Source organism: Mus pahari, chromosome 9 (assembly GCF_900095145.1).
Source record: "Mus pahari chromosome 9, PAHARI_EIJ_v1.1, whole genome shotgun sequence".
NCBI lineage: Eukaryota > Metazoa > Chordata > Mammalia > Rodentia > Muridae > Mus > Mus pahari.
This window is the reverse complement of record NC_034598.1, coordinates 68,515,831-68,538,069: the sequence shown is the minus strand read 5'-3', so window position 1 is coordinate 68,538,069 and position 22,239 is coordinate 68,515,831. Positions and strand designations below refer to the sequence as shown.

Genomic DNA, 22,239 nt, shown 5'->3' with positions numbered 1-22,239 from the left:
GAAGTACATGGTGGCTTCTGTGGAAGGAAATAGCATGCTGCTGGGTGTTTACTTGACAGCAGACAATGAGATTAATATAATGTTTAAAGTTAAGTGCTTTTGGAATCTATATGTGGTGATGTGAGAAGAGTCTCCAAATGAAGAAATCAGTTAAATGTTTCCAAAGGAAGAATATAAATGGTAGAGGGATGTCTTTATAATTTTAAAAGTGACTTTCATCATCCTGATTTTTCCTGCCCTCCTAGAGTTAAGAGCCCCCGAATTTCTGTCCTACACACACACACACACACACACACACACCTCTTAAATGAGTTAACAGAGAATTGAGATCACTTGATAAAAGCAAATTTTCTCAATGTCTGTGGTCTTGCTGTGATGATGAAAGTTAGCTTTAGAGGGCTTATTGATATTTGATATCTATGAATTATTTCAGTAATAGCATAGCAGAAAACCACTCATTATTTAATATATGACATTATAGGACTCTCTAAAAAGAGATCTAAGTTCAATCCCAAAGTCCTTATCTTTAATAAGTTATTATATCTTAATTTTCTGCTTCTATAGTCTTGTTTATTTTGGCTTTGACCTTGGTTAAAGATTATCATCATTAATATCAAACAAAAACAGTTCAAATCACAAACACACCAAGGATTTCATTGGAAATCCTAACATGTCAGCTATATCACCGAAGGTCATATGAACTCTTTGGAAAATATTTTCTCTATTTAATGAAGAGTCTTTCATAGGCAACCTCACTCCAAACAATTTCTCAAGTTACCCAGCTAAGATTTGGTTTGCAAAGACTGAATAAAAATCCATCAACAAGGAAAGACCAGGAGTTGATAAAAAGCGTTCTGATGCAGAGTATTTCAACTATAAGTCTTCTTATAAATAATCTAAGATGAATATATTTACTTGATCAGATGTGACATATCAATTGCACAAAGAATCCGGTCTTTGAAAATATTGGTACAGAAATACATTTTAGGGCAAATCCTTTGGATGACAAAAATATTCAGAGATATAGAATGTGTACGGTTAGTAAAGATGGAGACCACCCAGATTGACTTAACATATATTTTGGTTGGGTAATTTGACTAGGGAATGCCCTGGCATTTAGCTTTCAAAGTCAGGCTGTAATCTGGAGTTTACTAGCTCACTGCACTTGGAGAAAGAGGTTTGCAGGAACAATTGTCAACGAGAGCCAAATAACTCCATGGACCATAGATGTTCTTATCTTTCTGGATGCAGAGGAAATAGCTGAGGGTTTGGTTGACTTATGGCCAAGTAATAAATGCAGTTCTCACTGGTTATAGTTGGATTGCATTAATACAAGACTAAGAATGGCTTATCCTCTTGCTCAGTATGATTACTGGTCCTGGCTGGAGTCAGCAAGGACAAGAAGCTACAGTTTGGGGTGACATGTCTGTTGATGGTCAGTTGAGATTTACTAATAATATAAAATGAAAATAACTGATCTTAGTGTCAGTTTGTGTCTTCATGAGCTATCTGTGAATTTTCACAGGTCCATGAGAAAGGGATTAGCCTCTCTTCCATTGTCTTATAAACAAGAAATCAGGACTCATCAGGAGCAAGACTGATTGGCTCAGGTTGTATAGTAGCAGTCTGGATTTAGTTTAGGTAAAGAGGCCTCACAGAGACTCAGCAGTTTCCTAGACCACACAGCCACCGAGTCTCTCAAACATCTTAAAAAGGAATTATATGCCAATACCAGTATTCACAACCAAACACTCTTAGCTTTTCATATGATTAGAAAATAAGTTAGTTACAGGTAAGCCAGACACAATCACAGTACTGCAACTCTAAAATTCTCCAAGACCCACCCAACCCCGCCTTCTTACCCTCCACCCCGACTCCCGCTGACAATTCATGCTCAGAATCTTTTAGGTATCGGTTGGTTTTCTGGATTAGAGAGATTGAACCTCAACGTTTACACATATATCCCAAACTCGAGAAAACCTTGAATTTGGAAATATTTCCAACACCTATACATTGTGGATAAGGGATTCTCCACATGTCCTAGCTCCAAGAAAGGTTCTTAAAGGGTGGCAAAATAGAGCTGCCTGACTGCAGAGTGCAGTGTCTGTGGTGCTCTCTGGAACGTGTGTGCGTGTGTGCGTGTGTGTGTGTGTGTGTGTGTGTGTGTGTGTGTGTGTGTTACTCAACACAGGGAGGGTCAGGACAAGGATCCCGGCTGGCAAATGTTTGGTTCCCTTTGACTTTTACATGAGAGCTACAGAGAGGCGGTGGTGGAGTTCCAGGGTGGTCAGCGGTGCCGGGGTGGTCAGCGGTGATGGCGAGAGGACTGGTCACAGAGCGGCAGCTCTAAGGCAGGTTTTAGCAGACCTGGCCTGCTTTGCTCTGCTCTCCTCCCCACTGTGTTTCTTGGTGGTCGGTTTTTTTTTTTTTTTTCCCCTGAGGTTACAGGAAAAACAGAAGCGACACACGTTGTAAAATCTTCACGGAGTAGAGCTCCTGGGGCTTCCGGCTCTCTCTGGGGCTTTGCTGGTTGGTCCAGTTAAGAGGTTTCATGTGTGTTGTTGTTGTCTTTTGCTACCAAGCATTTAACCCTTCTATCTATTGAAGCAGCTCCCCCGCCCCGTCCCCCTCTTTCAAGGATGTCCACTCTTCTGCAAGAGACAGACTTCACTTCTCTTTTATCTTTCTGTTTGGAAAATAAACTCAAACCAAAGAGCACTTGAAGATATTCCAGTCTGCTGGGGGCTAGTCTAGTTCAAGAAAAAACGGCTATCAGACCGGTGTAGGTCCTGGCTACTTTAGATCTACACTTGGAAACAGTCTGGAACACCAGGGAGCGAAAAATAAATAAATGGGGCCAAATTAATTGGATATATTTTAGGGAAATGAACAAAGAATTCTTCTGGAGAAATTTGAAAGATTTTTTGTCTATTTAAAATTAAATCTCAGAGGAAGGAAATCCCACCCAGATCACCAACCATAGAACAGTGTGGGGAATTAGAAAGAAAGGAAGAAAGAAAAGAAAGAAAGAAAGAAAGAAAGAAAGAAAGAAAGAAAGAAAGAAAGAGAAAAGGCCACAGAAAGGAGAGAAGAGACGTTTTCTGGATACTGCCTCCTACTAACAAGAAGTGAGGAGTCTACATGGAATATTAAAGTACCCAGTTTAACTGTGATTATGGCTCCCAATTTCATTTTCCTCCCTATAAATTAGGCTGAAAGACGAGGCCCAAATAAGTGGTCACATGTGGTATCTACGTTAAAATATGGCTATTCATTTTTGTACACGTCCTTATAGTCTTTACAGTTAAATCAAATTAAGGCCACCTTTGTACATGTAGAAACATATTAATATTTTAATATTACAATATCAGGATCTTAACACATTTTATATACAATGTTTAAGTCCACATTTAAAATATATCCTTTAGGCTTACATAAAAACGAAAGTACTAAGACTATTTACAAAAAGTACATTAAATGCTATTAGGATTAAACGTTCCCTCTTTGATTTAGACAGGAATGAACTTCGTTTGCAACTGACAGGAAAGGGTCACGTGATCATAGTAAAAGTTAATATGTTATAAAAAAACCAACCAAACTAAAAACAAAATTAGGGTTCTAGAGCTAAGCCACTAGCCATTCTGATATAATAATAATTATCATAATAAAAGCCCCAAGGAGAAGGACTTTCACTTGAGGTGGTGAGAAGTTGCTTTTTTAATACTAAATCTCTCGCCTTTCATAAAAGCTGGCATCTGTGAGCCCTAATCTAAATGATTAGGCGGAAAAGGGGGTCTTCCTGCTGCGTGAAGAATGTTCCAAATGACTGCCCAGTTACTTCTCCACGACCTCCTCCACGCTGGGGAGTTTGCGTTCCTCTGAAGAAATACTGTCCACGATGGAAGAAAGACGCTGAAGACTGCTGGAGGCTGACGCATCCACGCTTGCTCCTCCTGCGCACAGAGAACAAACATAGACCGCGCCTGTAGCATCCCTCTGTGTGCCCCACAAAATGCTACCGAGGCCACGCGGGAGGACTGCATCCCTGAGAGGAAAAAAAAAAAAGCACCCGGATTTGGCTGTTGCTCGCTTTGAGCTCTTTGTGCTCGCCCCAGAGCACCCCTGTGCTGTGCTGTGCTGTGCTGTGCTGTGCTGTGCTGTGCTGTGTGCTGTGCTGAGCCTAGATGCTTCCAGTACAGCCCGATGCCTTTTTTTTTTTTTTTTTTTTTTTTAACATTACCTTCCTTAGCAGTTATCACGAGGCCCCTGGAATGATCCGAAACACTTGGCCACTGGGGGCTGCAGGTGCGCAGGAAATTCACACCCTCAAGCTGGAAGGAAAACCAAAGCAACAGATTAGGAAAGAAACAAATACGCAGGGGGGAGGAGTAAGAAGGGGAGGCTTGGGGGTGTCTCCCCTGCTTCCTTGGGCCCAACCGCATTTCCAGCTTAGGGAAGGGGCTCTATCTTCTAGGGTCACTGGAGGTTCATTAGAGAGGGCGAAGGGCGGGCAAGAAAGGGGGTAGGCACCAAGCAGGTGGAGGTTATGGTCTCAGGAAGACTTTTAATAGGCCTTTTACATTTCCCTGCCCTGGTCACATCTGGGCTTACAATTTCTTGCTTGGGTTTATAGCTGTAGGGGTCCACGCCCAGCTCCTGCATCTTCTCCTGCTGATCCAGCCGGTGCAGCAGGTCCTGCAGACGCTCAATGTAGCTGATGGCGCTCCGCAGAATCTCCACCTTGGGCAGTCTCTGGTTGGGGTTGGCCACAGTCCGACGCTTTAAGGCCTCAAAGGCTTCGTTGATTTTCTTTAGCCTCCTCCTTTCGCGCAGGGTAGCTGCTTTCCGACGGTCTGTGGGGGCAGATTTTCTCTTGCAAGTCTTGCAAGCCCAGATCAGACACTGGCCCGGGCAGTGGGGAGGCTGCAGGCCTGGGGGAGCCAGAACATGTTCCTCTCCACTGCTGTCGCTCCCGGCTTCCTGGGGCATTTGGTCCTGGCAAGGGGATAGGGTACCATCACTCCCTGGATACAAAGGAGAGCCCTCTGCCACTTCTAATGGCTGAAGAGTCACATTTTCTCCATCTAAGTAGAAGAAATAGGAGCCAGTTTCAAAAAGGTCCATCATCATGTTCTCCTCCTTGGCCTCTGACTGATCTGATCCGGGTGATGGACTCAAAAACCCAGAGGAGCCACCCAGATGGCATTTAATTAGTGCGGTGACATAAGTCGACCCAGCTTTATATATAGTAGCTACTGAAACTCAATCCAACTTCTAGCTGTCATGGAGCATCAGTCTCCCAAAGTGATTACAGTGAGCGCTCCCTGGAACATCTAGTTTGAAAGAAAACGGAGAAATGTCACCTCTGAGAGTGAATGTGGCCGTCCATAAGACAAACAGGTTAAAAACAAAATTACACACGGAGAGTCGCAGCGCCCAAAGCATTCCATGCTTCCATTTTGGACAGTTCCGACACTAACCTGCTTACCAGGCAACTTCAAAAACAACTGGGGATTAACACTGCCCTGCTCCCCTCCTGCCAGAGTTCAACTGAATTCTAAGTATAGACTCATGATGAGAGATTTCATAGGCAATAGCCATTGCTCCAAAATAGCCTCATTAATATTTCCAGTGTGGTTCGGCTCTTTGCTCTGTTCTGCCTGTCAAAAAGATGCTATCCCTGTGATTAAAACCATTACCAGTCCTTCAAAGGTTACACATGACTTTCAGGCTTCAGCCTCAGTAGAAGCAGGTAAATAATCTCTTTCGTCTCTTTTACTACATCTGTAAGATGAGGTGGGAGTTGGGGAGTGGGTGAAGGGTGCTCACGTCCCATGCCATTATATGGAGTGACTCAGGATTCTTTCATAGTGACCTTCCTTGGCTACCTGTTATTTTAGATAGTGCCATGAAAATATGAATTCTGCTTCCTTTTCCAGTTGGAGCAATAGCATATAAAGTGAGGACTGAGATACAAGAAGGAAAATAAACATGGAATAAAACCCTGAAATAGTTGCTGTTACAAACAAGACACAACAGTTGCTTGGTATTTCAAATGTATCTTGAAATAGCAAAAGGTTCTGTATCATGTTTTTTTTGTTTTTTTTGTTTTTTTTTTTCACATTCTTGCTATCCATTGACTCCACTGAAGTTGTTTGCTTAGGATTCAAATGAGAAAGTAAGAAGACAAAGCGCATGAAATGAAATGAATGTTCTTTATTGTATAGTGTCCATAGTCCAACACATACACATGTCATTCCTAATGCAAAAATGAAGTATAGAGGGCTCACAGATTTCAAAGAACTCTCTTTCAATCTTAGCTGGGTTGACTTCTATTTCTGTGTCTATGGATAAGTACTCTTTGAAATACTTCAAGTTGATAATGGTTGTCTTACGGAGTTTGGGTAAGTGTTCAATAAAATAGTATCACACATGATTCATGTAGCATGTAGCCATGCAGTGAACATTAGTTCACTAGTGTTTAACATAAAACTAGTATAACATATAACTGTTGGGATATGCATTTCAAGGTGAATAAACTACAGCTGGTATTCCCTCCTCTCTCTGGCTATCCTCTCCTCCCCTAAATGTTTGCTCCTCTTTCTTTGACTTTCAATCCTTCTTGAGAATTCTGGAGGGAGTACTCCCTCTACCAATAAGCAGCTTTGGCGATAAAAGTCACACTTTACAGTAGATACCCCAAAACAGTGAGTGGAAAGGATAAGAACTCATTCTACCTCAAGCATTGGTTGGGTTGTGTTCACCATGGCTTCCTTTTTCAAAAAACTAAACTAAATAAAACAGCAAGAGCTGTGCAAAAGTCACTTTCATATCCTTTAGGAATAAGTTAAAATTTTAACCCAAGATGTTTTATTTAGTCTTTCTCAACCTCCATTGAGAGCTGATCTTTGAATGTTAACTGTTTGGGCCAGTTTTGTGTATTTGTTCTTGTGTAGCTGTGAGTTCCTTATCAAGACAGAGTCATCATTACACTCTGGGGTGGTAGAAAGCACTAGAAAGAGGAAGAGGAATGCGATACTTATTGTGTTATTTCCTGTGATTTCCACTAGCTGCCTGGTCACCAAGATTAAGGCTGTAGACTGAATGCTTCTGCAACTCAGAGTCAAATCTAGCTTTCCTTATGGGGCATGAACTTCTGTTTTTATCTATGTGTTATGCTGTCTCATACATAGAGAACAATTTGAAAAGTCAACTTTTGAAGAGGGGAATCATACAACATTGTTACTCAAATAATTAAAATGGTCCCCTGCTTCCTCTTCTCATAATCTCTCCTTATGGGATTTATACACAGAATAATTAGTTACTTTGACAAAGGTATGGAAGCAGAAGAAAGAAGGCAAAAAAAAAAAAAAAAAAAAAAAAAATGGCCCTGGAATTGGAGAGTGGGGGGACCTGAAAGACATTTGGCCATACATAACATCTCAGTTTCTCATAGCCTGTCCTTAGGTTTGTATAAGGGCAGAAAAAAATGGCTGTATTTTTGGTTTGTTATAAAAAAAATTAGAACTTAAAAAATTGTGAAATCACTTTTAAAATGCAGCAACTTTGCAAAGGGAAAGGGAAAAGATTGACCAGCAGGTACTGAATTACAAGTGTCCTGAGCCCTCTTCACATAACTAATAATTTTATTTCTTCTTGTGTAATTTAAATCTAGAATAATTAATTACTTTGACAAAGGGACAAAAAGGCCTGGTGTGCAACCGCATGAACTGGAGATCACAGAAAACAATGAGTCAGGGTCTAGGAAGAGAGGTCAGAGGGGAAACTTCCTGTTGTGCGAAATGAAGACTTGAGTTCTATGTAAAATGCTGAGCAGGGTGGTACATTCCTGTAAGTAAACCTGGAACTGAAGAAGGTGGAGACAAGAGGTTCCTTGGGGATTGGTGACCCACCAGTGGAAACAGAACAAAAAAGAAGACATCAGTGGTCTCTAGTATCAGAGAGAGGCTTTGTCTCACAAAAAAACAAACAAATAAACAAAGGAGGGGAATGAAGAAATAAAATATAAGAAGTTGGCTTTAGCCTACATACACATGCGCCCCAAAACACACAGTAGAAGACATTAAGAGTTTTCAACATGAAGAAATGGTGAATGTTTAGGAGGCTAGGTTAAACTTTATTAGAATGTTATAGAGTGTGGATTTAGACCAAAACACATCACATCACACATTTGCATTCAAAATAAAGATGTAGCATGGCATATAAAGTACTTTAATTACTGAAATCAGTAGAGAAACAAGACAAAAACTAGAATCCCTAGTAAGGAATTGCAAAGCTTGGTCTGTAGAAGGCCTCACTGAGGTAAAGGCATTTATAGAATCTCCTAACTCTAAGATGTATGAACTGGATGTTCCACATCACAAACCTCCAAAAGAGTGAGGACGCTCTCACTTTCTTCTTCTTTCTCTCTCTCTCTCTCTCTCTCTCTCTCTNTCTCTCTCTCTCTCTCTCTCTCTCTCTCTCTCTCTCTCTCTCTCTCTCTTTCTTTCTTTCTTTCTTTCTTTCTTTCTTTTTACAGTCAGTTTAAATATAGGGGGGAAAGTTTCTAAATTATAAATAGAAAAGATTCAGGAAGCTGGTGAATGGGTGCAAAAGATGGCTTTTCTTCTGGTCGCATTCAGCCTTTTCTTACTGAATTATTCTCTACTAAATTGTAAAACTGTCTTCCCACCATGTTAGAAAACTTCTGCAGTACAGTAAAATAGTATTAGTGTTCTCGACATAAGTAAATTTCTACTTTCACTTCCTAATTTATTCAGTTATTTTTGTTTGTTCGTTCATTTGTTGTTTTGGAAGTTGTAGACTGGAAGGGGACATAAGAATAAGAAAATCCTAGCATGAGCAACAACTGTCCTTTCAGATTAGCTTAGTGGGAAAATATGCACTGATTCCAAACAACTAAGTCGTGTTCGGAACTCAAACTGTTTACAAAATGTGAGAGGCTTGTAATTGCGATTATATTATTTCTCCATGAACATGAGGGAAATACAGATGTTAGCAACTGGATAGGTTGGTGTAAATTCAAAGTATCCCATTTTAAATAGCTAAACTATGTCTTTTTAAAAATTGGAGCACATAAATAGTAATAAGAATTATATTGTTATTAGCAACCACCTCAAAAAAAAAAAAAAAAACCCAAGTTCATTCATCATAAAATCTTCTTCTAGGTAAATGATAGAATGTTTTCCAATAATTTATCCTATCATTTGTTGTTCATGATTATTTTCAAATGCATTAGAATGTGTCTAATTCTTGTCTAAGAAAAGGAGAAGGAGGAAAAATTCTAGGGATAATGTGGTAAGCAGCAGATTTTAACTATGTGCCTTTAAGAAAGTCAAGTATCATGTTGGGAGGGAACGGAATCTTTGGAGCAAGACACTCTTAGGACTTCCAAGCCTTTGTTTTTCTTGTTGTTGAATTGTTTTTGTTTTTGTTTTCTTTTAGAGAGTTAGCGGTATACTGGATACATAGCTCATAAGTCTAATGTTAGTATTTGGCATTAAATAACATATCATACTCAGGCTGCATATATAATGTTCACTGCTTACTCCATAACTATCCATTTTAGTGCCAATTCATGAGGCTTTATTTGTACTAATCATTCTCACCATACCAAATAAAACCTTCCATAGAATACATTTTAGATGGATTTTGAGGTTTGTTTTAAAGATATCAAAGTGAAAGTATTATAAGTAGTCAATTTCAATTTACTTGGAATTGTGACAGTGGCCAAAACTCACAGACGAGAATGGCTGAGAACTCTTAAAGAGAATGCAATACAATCTTTTCAGGGTGTGCAATAGTGAAGACTCTCAGAGTGGGACATCTGAGGAGGACTGATTTAGGGACAGTTTTTAAAATGTTCAGTTGATATTTCTGGGAAGAGAAGTTGAGGTTTTTGGAAAACTGTGTTTTGGGATGACTGTGAATGTAGGGAGTTCAAAGAAGAGACTCCCAGAGAGAATGGATGAATTTGTTAAACTTCTTTAAGTTTCTGTGGGTGATCACGTGGATTTGGGGCGATATTATTATGTAACTGGAGCCAAAGAAACTATTAGCTGAGAGGGTAGAGCTCAGGGCTAGCGATGAAATGAAACGAAAGGAAACTTGGGTAGAAGAGAGCAGAAAAGTGGACAGAATGTAAGACTAGCCTGCAGATACTTGGCTGAGTGGTCCCGATGAAGAAAGGTAAGAGAGCAGGCTACGAGGATAAGGCAAACCTCAGAAAGCAGCCTTGCCTCCGACTTGTGGACCCTGAGAAACATGAACCCTGGTCACCCAGAGCTCACTTAAGCTGCCAGCAATGTGTGCTCAGAGATTCCCAAACACGATGGTTAAAAATAGCGTTGCACTTACGCTGAGAGAACATTTGAGTCACTTCTGGGGACATGGGGGAAGGGCCTCAACCAAGCAGAGGAAAGGAAAGATGTGAAAATTCAATGCTCTATGCTCCCAAAGTTATGCACAGAAATGGGGTAACACCTAGGCAGGGGGCACTATAGTCATGAAACCCAGAGGAAGGGGCCCCGGAAGCTGTTCTCTATATCTTTCATGAAACACTTGCTCCTTGCTCTCACCCTTTACCCTTCATGAACACAGGCTCCTACAAGCAACTGTTCAGTTTATACACCAACCCTCACGCTGCTGCCTGTCTCTTCCTTTGAAGGCATGGTTTTTCAGGAAGATGATAGTGACTTATGTGTGAGAAGCACTCATTCTCCTGCATCTGTATTTCCGGATTGAAGAACCATCCGAGTTTTTTCCAGGCAAAGCATTTCTTTTGAGTGAGTGACAGATCAACATAGGTTGGCTTAGCTCTGAGCGGATGCTTAGGATTCCTGATGGAAATCTCCATAACTGGGACCATCTTGGAGCTATCAGAAGGAACTCGTATGTCCAGAAAAAACACTATAGATGTTTCCGCGTATCTGTTCATATAGGAGAATAACATATTGTGTTCACAATACATAAAGAAATATTTTCCTTTAAGACTTACTCTGGATTGCGTATGTGAAGTTTGGTATTAAAGGGGAAGTTTTAGGGCCTTCATTTGACCTTGAACAAGCAAGATAATTTCTCTAAGTTTCAATTAGCTCGATCTTACTTGACTGTTTCAAAGATTAAAAGAATTTCTTCAAAACAACTATACAGTCTCAAACACCTATTAAGTTCATTATAATTAGTGTTGCATTATGTAAATAAATCTATCATCCAAATAAATCTTATGAACAGAATTCTGTTTACTTTTAGGTGCAAATTTTACACTATATCATTTTTATTTAACTATATTGCCTCCTTAAAGTATTACATAAATACTTTTGCACTTGGTTGCTTGCAATTAATTGAAATGCATAAGATGTATAGAGTTTCTACAATGCTTACATGTTTTAAATACATGAATTATGATATTTACAATATCTAGATTACAGAGATGCCTGGAGTTACTGTCTTGCGAAGATAAGCAGATGTCTCTGGTATAGAATGGTTATCCAAGGATTTTGTTACTGCCCCCCAACTGGTTCCTTATGACATATTGCCCAGTTTGGTTGGTGCTTAAATGCCAGTGTCAGAGCCTACTGTGACAAATAGTCACCACTGTACAAACACACTATTCCATAAAGTTTCACTACCAGTTCAAGAAATAGTTGCTTAATCATTTACTAATATCTGCATATCCCCTTGCTTTGAGAAAGCAAGATCTTTTAGGGAATGGTCACTATATATTAGTTTTTAGGTACATGATTTAAAAAAATACTAATGCACATAAAATGTTTAATTGCATACAATCTGGAAATTTGTGTAGACAACAAACGGTCAGCACATCACACTCATCACAAAGTGACAAGATCTCTGATTCCATGATTAGTGCTAGCTATTTGGGTGTTAGAAGAGTTTTACTGAATAAGCTCACAATATAAGAATAATATTTTGTTACATTGCTGAAATACTTCCATTGATGTTTTGATTTTCTTGTTATTAAGTATAAGCTATCTTTGGACTTAAAGAACTTAGATAATAGTGCAAGGTTTGAAAGTTTTTGCTTTTAAAGACAGTAAAATGAAAATCAATAATATGTGCACTTACTTATATCTTGTAAAGTAGCTGTTATTTAACTCTGAAGAATTACGCGTCACAGAACTTGTATTGAAATGTTTTCAGCAATGGTCTTGAAGCATGTTTATTTCATTGCTTCTGAGTCTACTCAAAATACAGTGTTTTAAAACAGTGTCAATCAGAATGGGCAGAGATGGGAAAGTACAGCACATTTTAGATGGAGGGGAATGTGATTGGTGTCAGGGGACAGTGTTGTTCAAGTCCTGAGTCATGGGGCATGTGCCTATGTTCTCTTCCTCATCACTCAGGCCTATTTCTAGAAACCATAAGAACAGGTCTGTGGATGAGTAGTGGGTCCTGATACATAGGAAGTGTGTGAATCCAGATCCAAAGATGCTCTGAACGGCTGATCAACCACTACAGACCACCTAGAGGGACATCTTCCGCAACTGAGTATAGCATGCTTTCATGATGTCACTATCGTTTTCAATTATTGAGATGTCAAAATTCAAATGTGGTCAATGGCTATAAAGAAAGTAGAAAATCGAGGAAAATTCCATACAGCAAGTCCATGCAGCACCCGTCATGTCTAGAGATTCTGCTCCTCACAGTTTGCATGATTCTGCAAGAAGGTTTTCTAGGAACTTTCCAAGGAGCCAGTTTAACTTTTAAAGGGTACCCATAACTATGGTAAACTCAAAGAATGTTAACTGCAGTCTGATCACATGCACATATTTGGTTTATGAACATGATTCCACTGAGTTCAACAAAGCACACCATGTGAGTCAATCATGAGAACCTTACTGGCAAATTCCTTTCATATCTTCCCTTTCATATAGTACCTTCTGCATCATACGTTATCTTTCAAAAAATGATATGGAATGTAATTCAAAATTTCAGCTAGCCTTAGTCACGCTTCAATCAAATTTAATAATCAGGAAAAAAAAAAGAGAGAAAAAGCTTTTTTAATTTGGATTACTATTTTTCTGGAATTGACAGAATGAAAAGAGTTAATTTCACACATCACTCTCTTAAGAGATTACAAAACCTAAAACTAAAACACATTAGTCCTATTTGTTTGTTTGTTTGTTTGTTTGTTGTTTTTTTCGAGACAGGGTTTCTCTGTGTAGCCCTGGCTGTCCTGGAAATCACTTTGTAGACCAGGCTGGCCTCGAACTCAGAAATCCACCTGCCTCTGCCTCCCAAGTACTGGGATTAAAGGCGTGCACCACCACTGCCCAGCAGTCCTAACTATTTCTAAGTCACATAAAAGTAGTCCAGTTTAGGTCTTTACTTTCTCACATAAGGTAGGTGTATTGCTTTAAAGCCATGTAGCCTGAGAGCAGAAACAACAACAGCAAACTAAGGTACTGGTGTGCTCATAGCAAACTCTTTTTTTCTATGTAAATCAGCAGACTGTGAGGAGCAGAATCTCTAGATAGGATGGGTAGTCAGTCAGTAAGGCAAGGTGTGTTTCATACGATCAAGGATTCTCTCAATGTGATTACATCAACTCTTTCAAATCCACGTTGACACTTATCAAAAATCTCCTTTCAATTAGGCTATTCTCTTCTCTCAGCTATTGAGGCAATTTAAGATTTTACAAACTTTCCATAGGGTTCTTTGTTGAAGATTCTTTTGCTTCAGGGGACTGTGTGCAACAGAGTATGTCATAGAATCACTAGCAAAGTTTACCTCTAGTTCCACCCCACTCTCTACTACTGGGAAAGTTGGATCGAACTCTTAAAAGGTGAACAGAGCAAACTCAGCTATTTCTCTGGATGAGAAGTCATCGTGTATGAGAACAGTAGATCCATGCAAGAGGTTCATTTCTTCATTTTCCTGTGGCCATCTGCACGCCTGGCCCAAGTGCATCCAAGAGATTCTCTGATTACAGTTTGTTCCTAGATTTGATTACTTCGTTTGGAAGCACAGGTCTGTGCACATGAGATCTTTTCACAGCAACAACTGGGAGCACAAAAAGATCCCAGGCAGAAGGATAATGATCTTATTCCGTGTCAAAGATGGCTAGTGTCCCGAGGTGTTATTTGAAATCAGAAAATTATCTCATTTTTAAGAACAGTAAGTATTTAATAACGATGGCAGTTGCATTATAGTGTTTGGAAATGAAATGAAGTTGCACCATCAAGTAGCTGGCCTTTCCCATGACACAACAAGCATGTGTCTCCTCTGTTTTTTGTTTTCAGTTGCTGAGACTTATTACTTCACAAAGAAGGAATGCAAAAATAAAGGGTTGCTTTGCACTTTATCAATTTGTCCTGCTATTCCTGGAAAAGTTTACGTTTCAGCGTTGCCAAAAGGCAGCAATTATTTTATGGTTGGTATAATAAAAAGTGGTTGCCATTGTGATGTATGGCTGTCTTGACATTCTTTTACCATTTGGTTCAGATCAATTAATGTAGCTCAGTAGTTCAGAATATCAGCTACAATAGAATAGCACCAAGGAAATATTCTGTCTTAACAAAACAGAGCTCCATTCTTGCCAGATATTAAATGTATACTCTTACATATATGATTCTAAAATAACTAGACTTCTCACATTTTGAAACTTTATTTTTACCTCTTTGAAGATTTAGCATGTTTCATATTTTTCTAAAACTTTGCTAATAGATTTTTTTCTTGAGTCTGATCCATGTCAATTCACCAAAATGCTTGTTTTTGTTGTTGTTCTGTTTATTTTTTCCTTACTAAAGAAAACCCAAGGTTTTTTCAATGGAATAAGTAACTTTTGAAGATTAAAGTCATGATTAGAATCATCATGAGGGTGGGTCATTGCTGCTAGGTTATTTTTGGCAGGGTGTGTTAGCTAAAGCATTTTACAGTTTATAAATACGTCTTCATAATAAGAGCCTTAACCTGAAGAAAAGTAAAGTAAAGATGATTTTATAAGATTAGTGTGACATTTGGTGAGGAAGCACCAACTTAAATCTAGCTTCAGAAGTGTGCAGCAGGACTGCATTGGGACTCAGGAGTTTTCTATGGTGTATTAGAGTCGAAACAATAATACAGCCAGAAATGAAGAAAGCGAGGAAGAGGGAAAGGAGAGGCTAGAAAGGGCAAAGTGGAGCTGTGAAGTCATTTTGATTCCAAAATTGGCAGTTAAGCTACTACCAAGATCAACCTTTAAAAAACCGAAGGACTTCAAAAATCCATACATAATTCACAACTGTCTTGATTATTCACTATATCTGCTTTAACAGAAAACTGCTTTAGTATAAACTATCTATCTATCTATCATCTATCTATCTATCCAACTCTCTACTATCTAGCTGTCCATCTTTCTTTCTTTCTTTCTTTCTTTCTTTCTTTCTTTCTTTCTTTCTTTCTTTCTTTCTTTCTTTCTTCCTTCCTTTCTTTCTCTTCCTTTCTTTCTCATCTACCTATTATCCACCATCTGTTTGTCTATCTGTCTGCCTATCCACCTATCATTGCTCTATGGTGATGAAGATTAAATCTAATGCCTCTAGTATTGAGGAAAATTGGCAATAGGAAAGTTCTTTCAGATGGCTTGCCTGATCAAAATTTGGTGAAAAAGTAAATCATAGAAAGCTGGAATATACTTGTTTGATCCTACTCTAGAGTATTCATAAGGAAACGCAAGGGGACTACCACGGGAGTGTGGATTATCACAGCTTACCCAGTTGTCCTAACTGTCTTCTCACAGGGTTCATAACAGAAACAGTCTCTGAGTCTATGGTTATTTATATTTTACCACTAACCCATCACCAGTCAATGCTTATTTGTTCACGTTACCTATATAGGATAAGATGCATAGAATCATTCGTTTAGATTGAAAGACTATTCAATCTCAAATTTACACAACACAATCTTTGCAAGGAAATGGATGAGAATATTTCTCAAAATTGTATTTTCTCCAAGAAGTATCAATATCACCTATTAAATAGTTATTTCTATTTTGTATTTGTTTCAATTGTGTCGGCAGTTTGCCTTCAAAATTTATATCTAATCAGTGAAACGCATGATGCTTATTTATGGTCTTTGAAAAAAATCTATAGTGTCTATTTCAGTAAAACTTCTTGGAACTTTTATGGAATCTTTGTAAACTATCTACTGAAAAGATTTTATAAGACTTCTCTTTTGTTGCTTAAAAACAAAGCTTTTGACAGAAGTGCGGCTGTTAAGGCTCAATGGCAGAATACCAGTTAGAAGTCAGTAGAGGGTTTATCAACTTCTTGTTCTAAAACACAGTGGGTTTTTTTCCTTTCTTTCTCTCCTCTTCCTCTTCCTTCTCCTACTCCACCTCCCTTCTGCTCCCTCCTCCTTTTGTTGCTTTTGTGTTTGGTTGGTTGTTTTTGTTTGTTTGTGTTTGTTTTTGTTTTGTTTTGTTTTTGAGATAGGCTTAGTGGGCTTCAATATTTCTATTCACAAAGTTCTGGATTTATAGCCACACAGTATTTTAATAGACCTTAAAACAATTCAAAATTGCTTTAATGGGCAAATTTACCCTATGAAATAATAAAGGAAAAATTGTGTTCTACAAAATTATTATACAATTGTAAAATTGTTTCAGTTACTTAAAGTATTTTTAAAATTTCTCCAATCTGCAATTTTCTTCAGAAATTATTGGTAAGTTTAACCTCTTGTGTTTTATATTTTGGGTATTGTCAGTAAATTAACTTTTCTCTTTTTGATACATGGCCACTCACGGATGGAATATGTTTATTTTGCTGCCTGAATCACTTACGTGGTTTTACAGCTTATTTATTTTTATCTTCTAGGTATATAATATTTTCATAGTCACTACTAGCAGTTTGGCCTCCTGTCGTTTCTGTTTATTATTGTATTGATTAGCTTATCCACAAACCTAAATCTCTCAAGTATTCTAAGTCTCTCGAGTATACTTTAATATCTAAGCTTATTTATACATTCGCTTTCTCACATTTATTTGATGTTCAGTCACCATGAAGCATATGTATATGTATCTATGGGAAATATGCAAATGTATAGGGATGCAGAAGGTGAGCAGATGTTGAACTCTGTTGGGCTTCTGTTCTGTGTGTACTGAGAAAAGAATTACCCCTAAGTCTACTTGGTGGGCAGAATCCTGCTCCCTGCTGATCCACTTCTGTGTCCCTGATTTTACTTGGATCAGCATAGTGCCAGTTCTCTGACTCTTTTTAGCCTTGCTTCACCTGTCTGTTATGATACACTACCTCTTACCAAGAGCCTCTCAAGTGACCCGCTACCCTGGTTTGCCACCTGTTGCTCATTACTGTAATCTCTGGACCTGATGTCAGCCTCTACGCATGTGAACACTGGTAGCTCATTCCAAACCTGTCTCTACATCTCCTGCACCTGTCTAGCAAGCAGGGATATCTTGTTTGGGGATAATTTGACACTGCCTCATCCTGGTTTTGAGTCAAGTTAGTTTTGACAAGACCTTTTTGAAAAGAAGATGCTAAATCCCTGCCTATTCTGTCTCTTTAAAATGTAAAGATAATGGGGTTAAAAGAGAAAGTGCCTTTAGGCCACAGAGGAATAATCTATATCTATCTATCTATCTATCTATCTATCTATCTATCTATCTTATCCAGCTGTTAATGGTAATGAAATTTGTTTATGTATGAGTACTTTATAACACTTAAGAGTATAGCTATTGGGACTAAAGAGATAGCTAAGCAGTTAAAAAGTACTAGGTACAGTTTGAAACGGCCCAGGTTTCATTCTCAGTATGTACATGGCAACTGACAACTATATTGAAGTCCAGTCCCACAGGATCCAACGTCTTTGGGCCTCTGCAGCTACTATGCACATGTGGTACTTAGTCATGCATGGAAGCAAAATACCCATACACATAAATAAATATATAGTTAAAATATTTTCAAGAATATAGTTTTTGGTTTTGATGCATCTACAATTTTGTCAATCTGAAAGTCACTTTTCTGACATAAAACCAACATCGAAACAACTCAGATCATTATGGAACTATAACTTGCCCAATCCTTTTTGTCAGTTTATGTTGCTGAAGGTTTTGGAGAGTTTCAAGTTATTGTTCCTTAATCTGGATAACTAATATGTATGAACAACAGATGCCAAATTCCCCAGCTTCCCACCCTTGCTTATCATTGATCCAGAAATGTTTTTCTCTCTGACCAAAAAGATACTTATTTTAACATTCAAGTGTTGCTACAAATGTGTGTGAGCACTCAGGCAAGTTATTTCACTTCTGCAAGAGTGAATTCTCAGCCGTTTTTGTTTACACTCCTCTTTCATATGTAATTTATGTTGAATGGGACACAGGTAAAAACTACAAGAAGCTTTTAGTTTATGATTACAAGAAGCAAACAGATGGAGAATAGCAAATGAATAATTCCATCAGAGAAGATCATGGGAAAAATGCCTCAAAGATACTGAGAAATCCAGTGGATGCCTGGATTGAGAGTGTTAAGGGTATAGTTTAGCAAGCAATAGAAGAACAGGACTTGTTGCTCTAATCTAATTGTAACTTTGTAACTAACCTCTGTACTTCTCTATTCATAAACAAATTTGACTTAAGTCTAGACCAGTGGTTCTCAGCCTGGGGGTCAAACAACCCTTTCAAAGGGGTCACCTACAACCATTTGAAAACACTAGTATTTACCTTACAATTCATAGCATTAGCAGAACCATAGTTCTGAAGTAGTAACAGAAACAATTTTATGGTTGGAGGGGTCACTACAACATGAGGAACTGTATAAAAGGGCTATAGCATTACAGAGATTGAAAAGCACTAAAGAAACAGAGGTAATACTGCAGGAGAGGTAACTTTTACTGCATATTTAATTTAATGGTCAATGAAGAGTTACCGAAGAGATCAGTGAAATTATCAGAGCTGTGAATGAGGTGTATAAATATGGCAGCAAGCTGTAGAAAATTTACATAGTAAATAATATTGCTTGGTTAGGATCAAACATATTTTGGAAGAGACAGCAAACAATAGAAAGACTACTGAACAAGTTATCTTAATGCAATGACTGTGCCAGCATTGACTGTGTGATACAATCTAACTACATAGATTATGGGAAATGAACTAGATATCTGAATACAAAGGCTGTACTAACACTGGCCATGTGATGCAATCTAACTACAGAGATTACCACAGACTGTTGTAGAGATTTTTAATTCTAATCCAGGGTTTCTAGTCCACCTTGATCTTTCAGTTCCCAGATAAAAGACACATACAACCTGTGTATTTACAATAAGCCTTCGCACTAGAGCTAGGCAGATACCCTCCCTCTCTTTTATTAAAATCTACTTTCCTATTAATGATCCTGAATTTACTTACTATGTTTTATCTAAGCTGCTTATGAACTCCAATTGGCTGGCCTTCAGGGCCACATTTTTATGACCCACCTAATCCATAGCAGCTTCTCCTCCATTCCTCCTTCTTCTTTTCCTCATGGTCACCTTCTGACCCCAAACCCAGGAATCCTACCCCCCCCCCGTTTCTTTAATGTAGTCTATTGTATTTATTTATGCAATTTATATGAAGTAAAATGCACTGGTTGGGTGCCTATAGTTTAATGTGTTTTGCACGTGGCTCTGCACATAAACATCATTCCATCCAAAGAGAAACTCGTTCATCACCCTTCATATTATGATGTTGGTCCATTTAGTCCTGACATTACCCAACACACAGAAACATTTATTTTTCATACTAAAGATTAGTTTAACATATCCCCAAACTGCATACAAATCATATGTAAGTATTCTTACTTATCTATTTTGTTCCCTGGGCATGTTTTTGGAAATTCTCTATTCTTGAAGACATCAATAGTTCACTAGAAATTTACTAACAAGTTACACTTCATTTCCCAAATAAACCATGATTCATTTTTAAATTGCCAGTGATGAGCACTTGATTTCTTTATTTTTTTTATTAATTATAAACAAAGCTATCAAGATCAGTTAGCTAGGTCCTATCTTGTAAATGTAGTTTAATTTCTTTTTGATAAATCATAGGACTAGGGGTGTGTGTGTGTGTGTGTTTATTCCTGAGATCTCATAGAGTATCTTGAAACTGTAAATAAATATTTTTGTATTATGTGGGGTATATTTGGACATTACTTTTTAAAATATATTTTCTGGCTTGCCTCTGAATTCTGTAGTTTTGATTATTGTTTTGTGCTGTTTCATATGATGGCTTAGGTAACTGAGGACCACTGGCTTTTACAAATATTTGTTTTTATTTTTTCCTTGAGAATTTCCATTATAGTAAATTTTATGACCATTTCTTCTGTTCTGCAATGTGTAATATGCTCTTAATTTTATGAATCCCAAACATTGGATATTATAGGTTTCATTATTAAAAGCTTCATTCTTCTTCTTCTCTTCTCCTCCAAGTGTGTGTGTGTGAATGTGTGTGTGAGAATGGAGGGGTGGGGAGAGAGAGAGAGAGAGAGAGAGAGAGAGAGAGAGAGAGAGAGAGAGAGAGAGAGAATGAGAGAGAGATATACTGGGTTATGCCAGGACCTTCTTTTTGTGAAAATCGGTTCAGAACTATCCACTGCAGCCCATTGGCTAACCAACTGGTACNCAAGTGTGTGTGTGTGAATGTGTGTGTGAGAATGGAGGGGTAGAGAGAGAGAGAGAGAGAGAGAGAGAGAGAGAGAGAGAGAGAGAGAGAGAGAGAGAGAATGAGAGAGAGATTTACTGAGTTTTGCCAGGACCTTCTTTTTGTGAAAATCGGTTCAGAACTATCCACTGCAGCCCATTGGCTAACCAACTGGTACTCAAGTAAAGGCAAAGACTGTCTCCCCCCAAGAATCCATCGGTAACCAATGAATGGGCAGGAAGTGCTTTGGGACCAATGAGCTTTTCTGAAGTTCCAGGAATGACTATTAACAGGCCCAGTCTGGTGCAGGCCAAGTGCAGGCAACCAACCACACCTGATACAATATTGTGATTATAATGGCTAGATCATAACTTACCTGTAAGAAGGAGACAGAGATGAGAGGAGTGATAAGGAGCAGGAAGGCAAGTGTAGGCAGAATTTACTCTATACACTTATAAATCGGTACAGATCAAATTAAAACAATTTAAGAGGAAAAAATATACCAATTTAACAAACACACTTCCTCTAAAATATCTTTTATTTTTTCCTGTAAAACTTATGTTCACTGTTCTTTATTATCACATCTAGACAGGTTATATTAAAAATATTTTTATTATTTATTGTGTTTTTCCATATTTGGTGGTTAACGTGATCAGCTTTATAGGATCTCAAAAAAACTAAGGACAAGCCTCTGGCCATATTTTCAGGTACTATCTATATAGGTTGATTGAGACGGGAAGATTTACCCTAAAAGTGGGCAGCATGGTCCGCTGAAGTTTGGCCCTGGGGTGAATACAAAGGAGAAAGCTCCTGAGCACCAGCATCCACCATTCTTTGCTTTCTGTGGATGCATTGTGACCAGCTGCCTTCTCAGGTTCCTGCTGCCATGCTTTAACCCGCCAAGATGGACTGTACCCTCAAACTGTGACTTTGCAAAAATAATCTAACAGAGGACAATAATATGCTTGGAGACTTTCTACTATATTCATTTTATTTTCAGAGGACAATATTTTAGGAATTTTTCAGCATGTCAAGTTGAGTCATGTAAAATAAAGAAATTTCTCAACTTGTTTTCCAAATCACAATTTTACACTGTGTATGTGTCTATATATTTATTTAAATACATTCCTTTAGCATGATTTTTTTGTCACTCATTTATGAAAATATCCATGGTCTTATTTAGCAGAAATTAATACATCTGTTAGCATTTTCTGTTCAACCTGTCCATGTGAAACATAAAATATATGAAATTGTAATTATAAAATTCAATATAACCCTTAAATGGAAGCTTAGCTTTATTAATTATATTCATAGTTTCAATTAATGGATAAATTTTCTGGTTATGGGTCATAAACTTTTCACATATCCAACATTTTGTAGTTCTACATTGGGTATTGTTAATGTGACATAGTTAAAGTTTTTCTTGGCTTATTAATTAAAATAAATATTGCAAGTTTTATATTCTTCATTGTAATGTGGTTTGTTTTTATATTACAGATAAGCCAGTCTGAAAAGAAGACCATTCTAACCCTTATTTTATGTTTCAAAACCTTTCCTGTATATAATCATAAGTTTTATTTAGATTATCT

At 38.0% G+C, this 22,239-nt stretch overlaps 1 protein-coding gene across 1 annotated transcript; it reads right to left on the bottom strand.

Annotated features, from left to right (window-relative positions):
• Positions 1-3,337: 3,337 nt before the first annotated feature.
• Positions 3,338-5,209, bottom strand: Myf6 (myogenic factor 6). The gene is made up of 3 exons (XM_021205635.2): positions 4,612-5,209; positions 4,241-4,331; positions 3,338-3,953 (listed from the first exon to the last, which is right to left on the bottom strand). The coding sequence occupies exons 1-3, from the start codon at positions 5,128-5,130 to the stop codon at positions 3,835-3,837; spliced, it is 729 nt and encodes a 242-aa protein (XP_021061294.1). The 5' UTR covers positions 5,131-5,209; the 3' UTR covers positions 3,338-3,834.
• Between the last annotated feature and the right edge of the window lie 17,030 nt (positions 5,210-22,239).

Excerpts from the sequence above, each read along its gene's own strand:
- Myf6 (XM_021205635.2), bottom strand. The coding sequence starts at position 5,130 with ATGATGATGGACCTTTTTGAAACTGGCTCCTATTTCTTCTACTTAGAT. Across the intron at positions 4,332-4,611 it reads ATAAACCCAAGCAAGAAATT|CTTGAGGGTGTGAATTTCCT; the intron begins GTAAGCCCAGAT and ends TTTTCCTTCCAG. Across the intron at positions 3,954-4,240 it reads CGTGATAACTGCTAAGGAAG|GAGGAGCAAGCGTGGATGCG; the intron begins GTAATGTTAAAA and ends CTCTGTGCGCAG.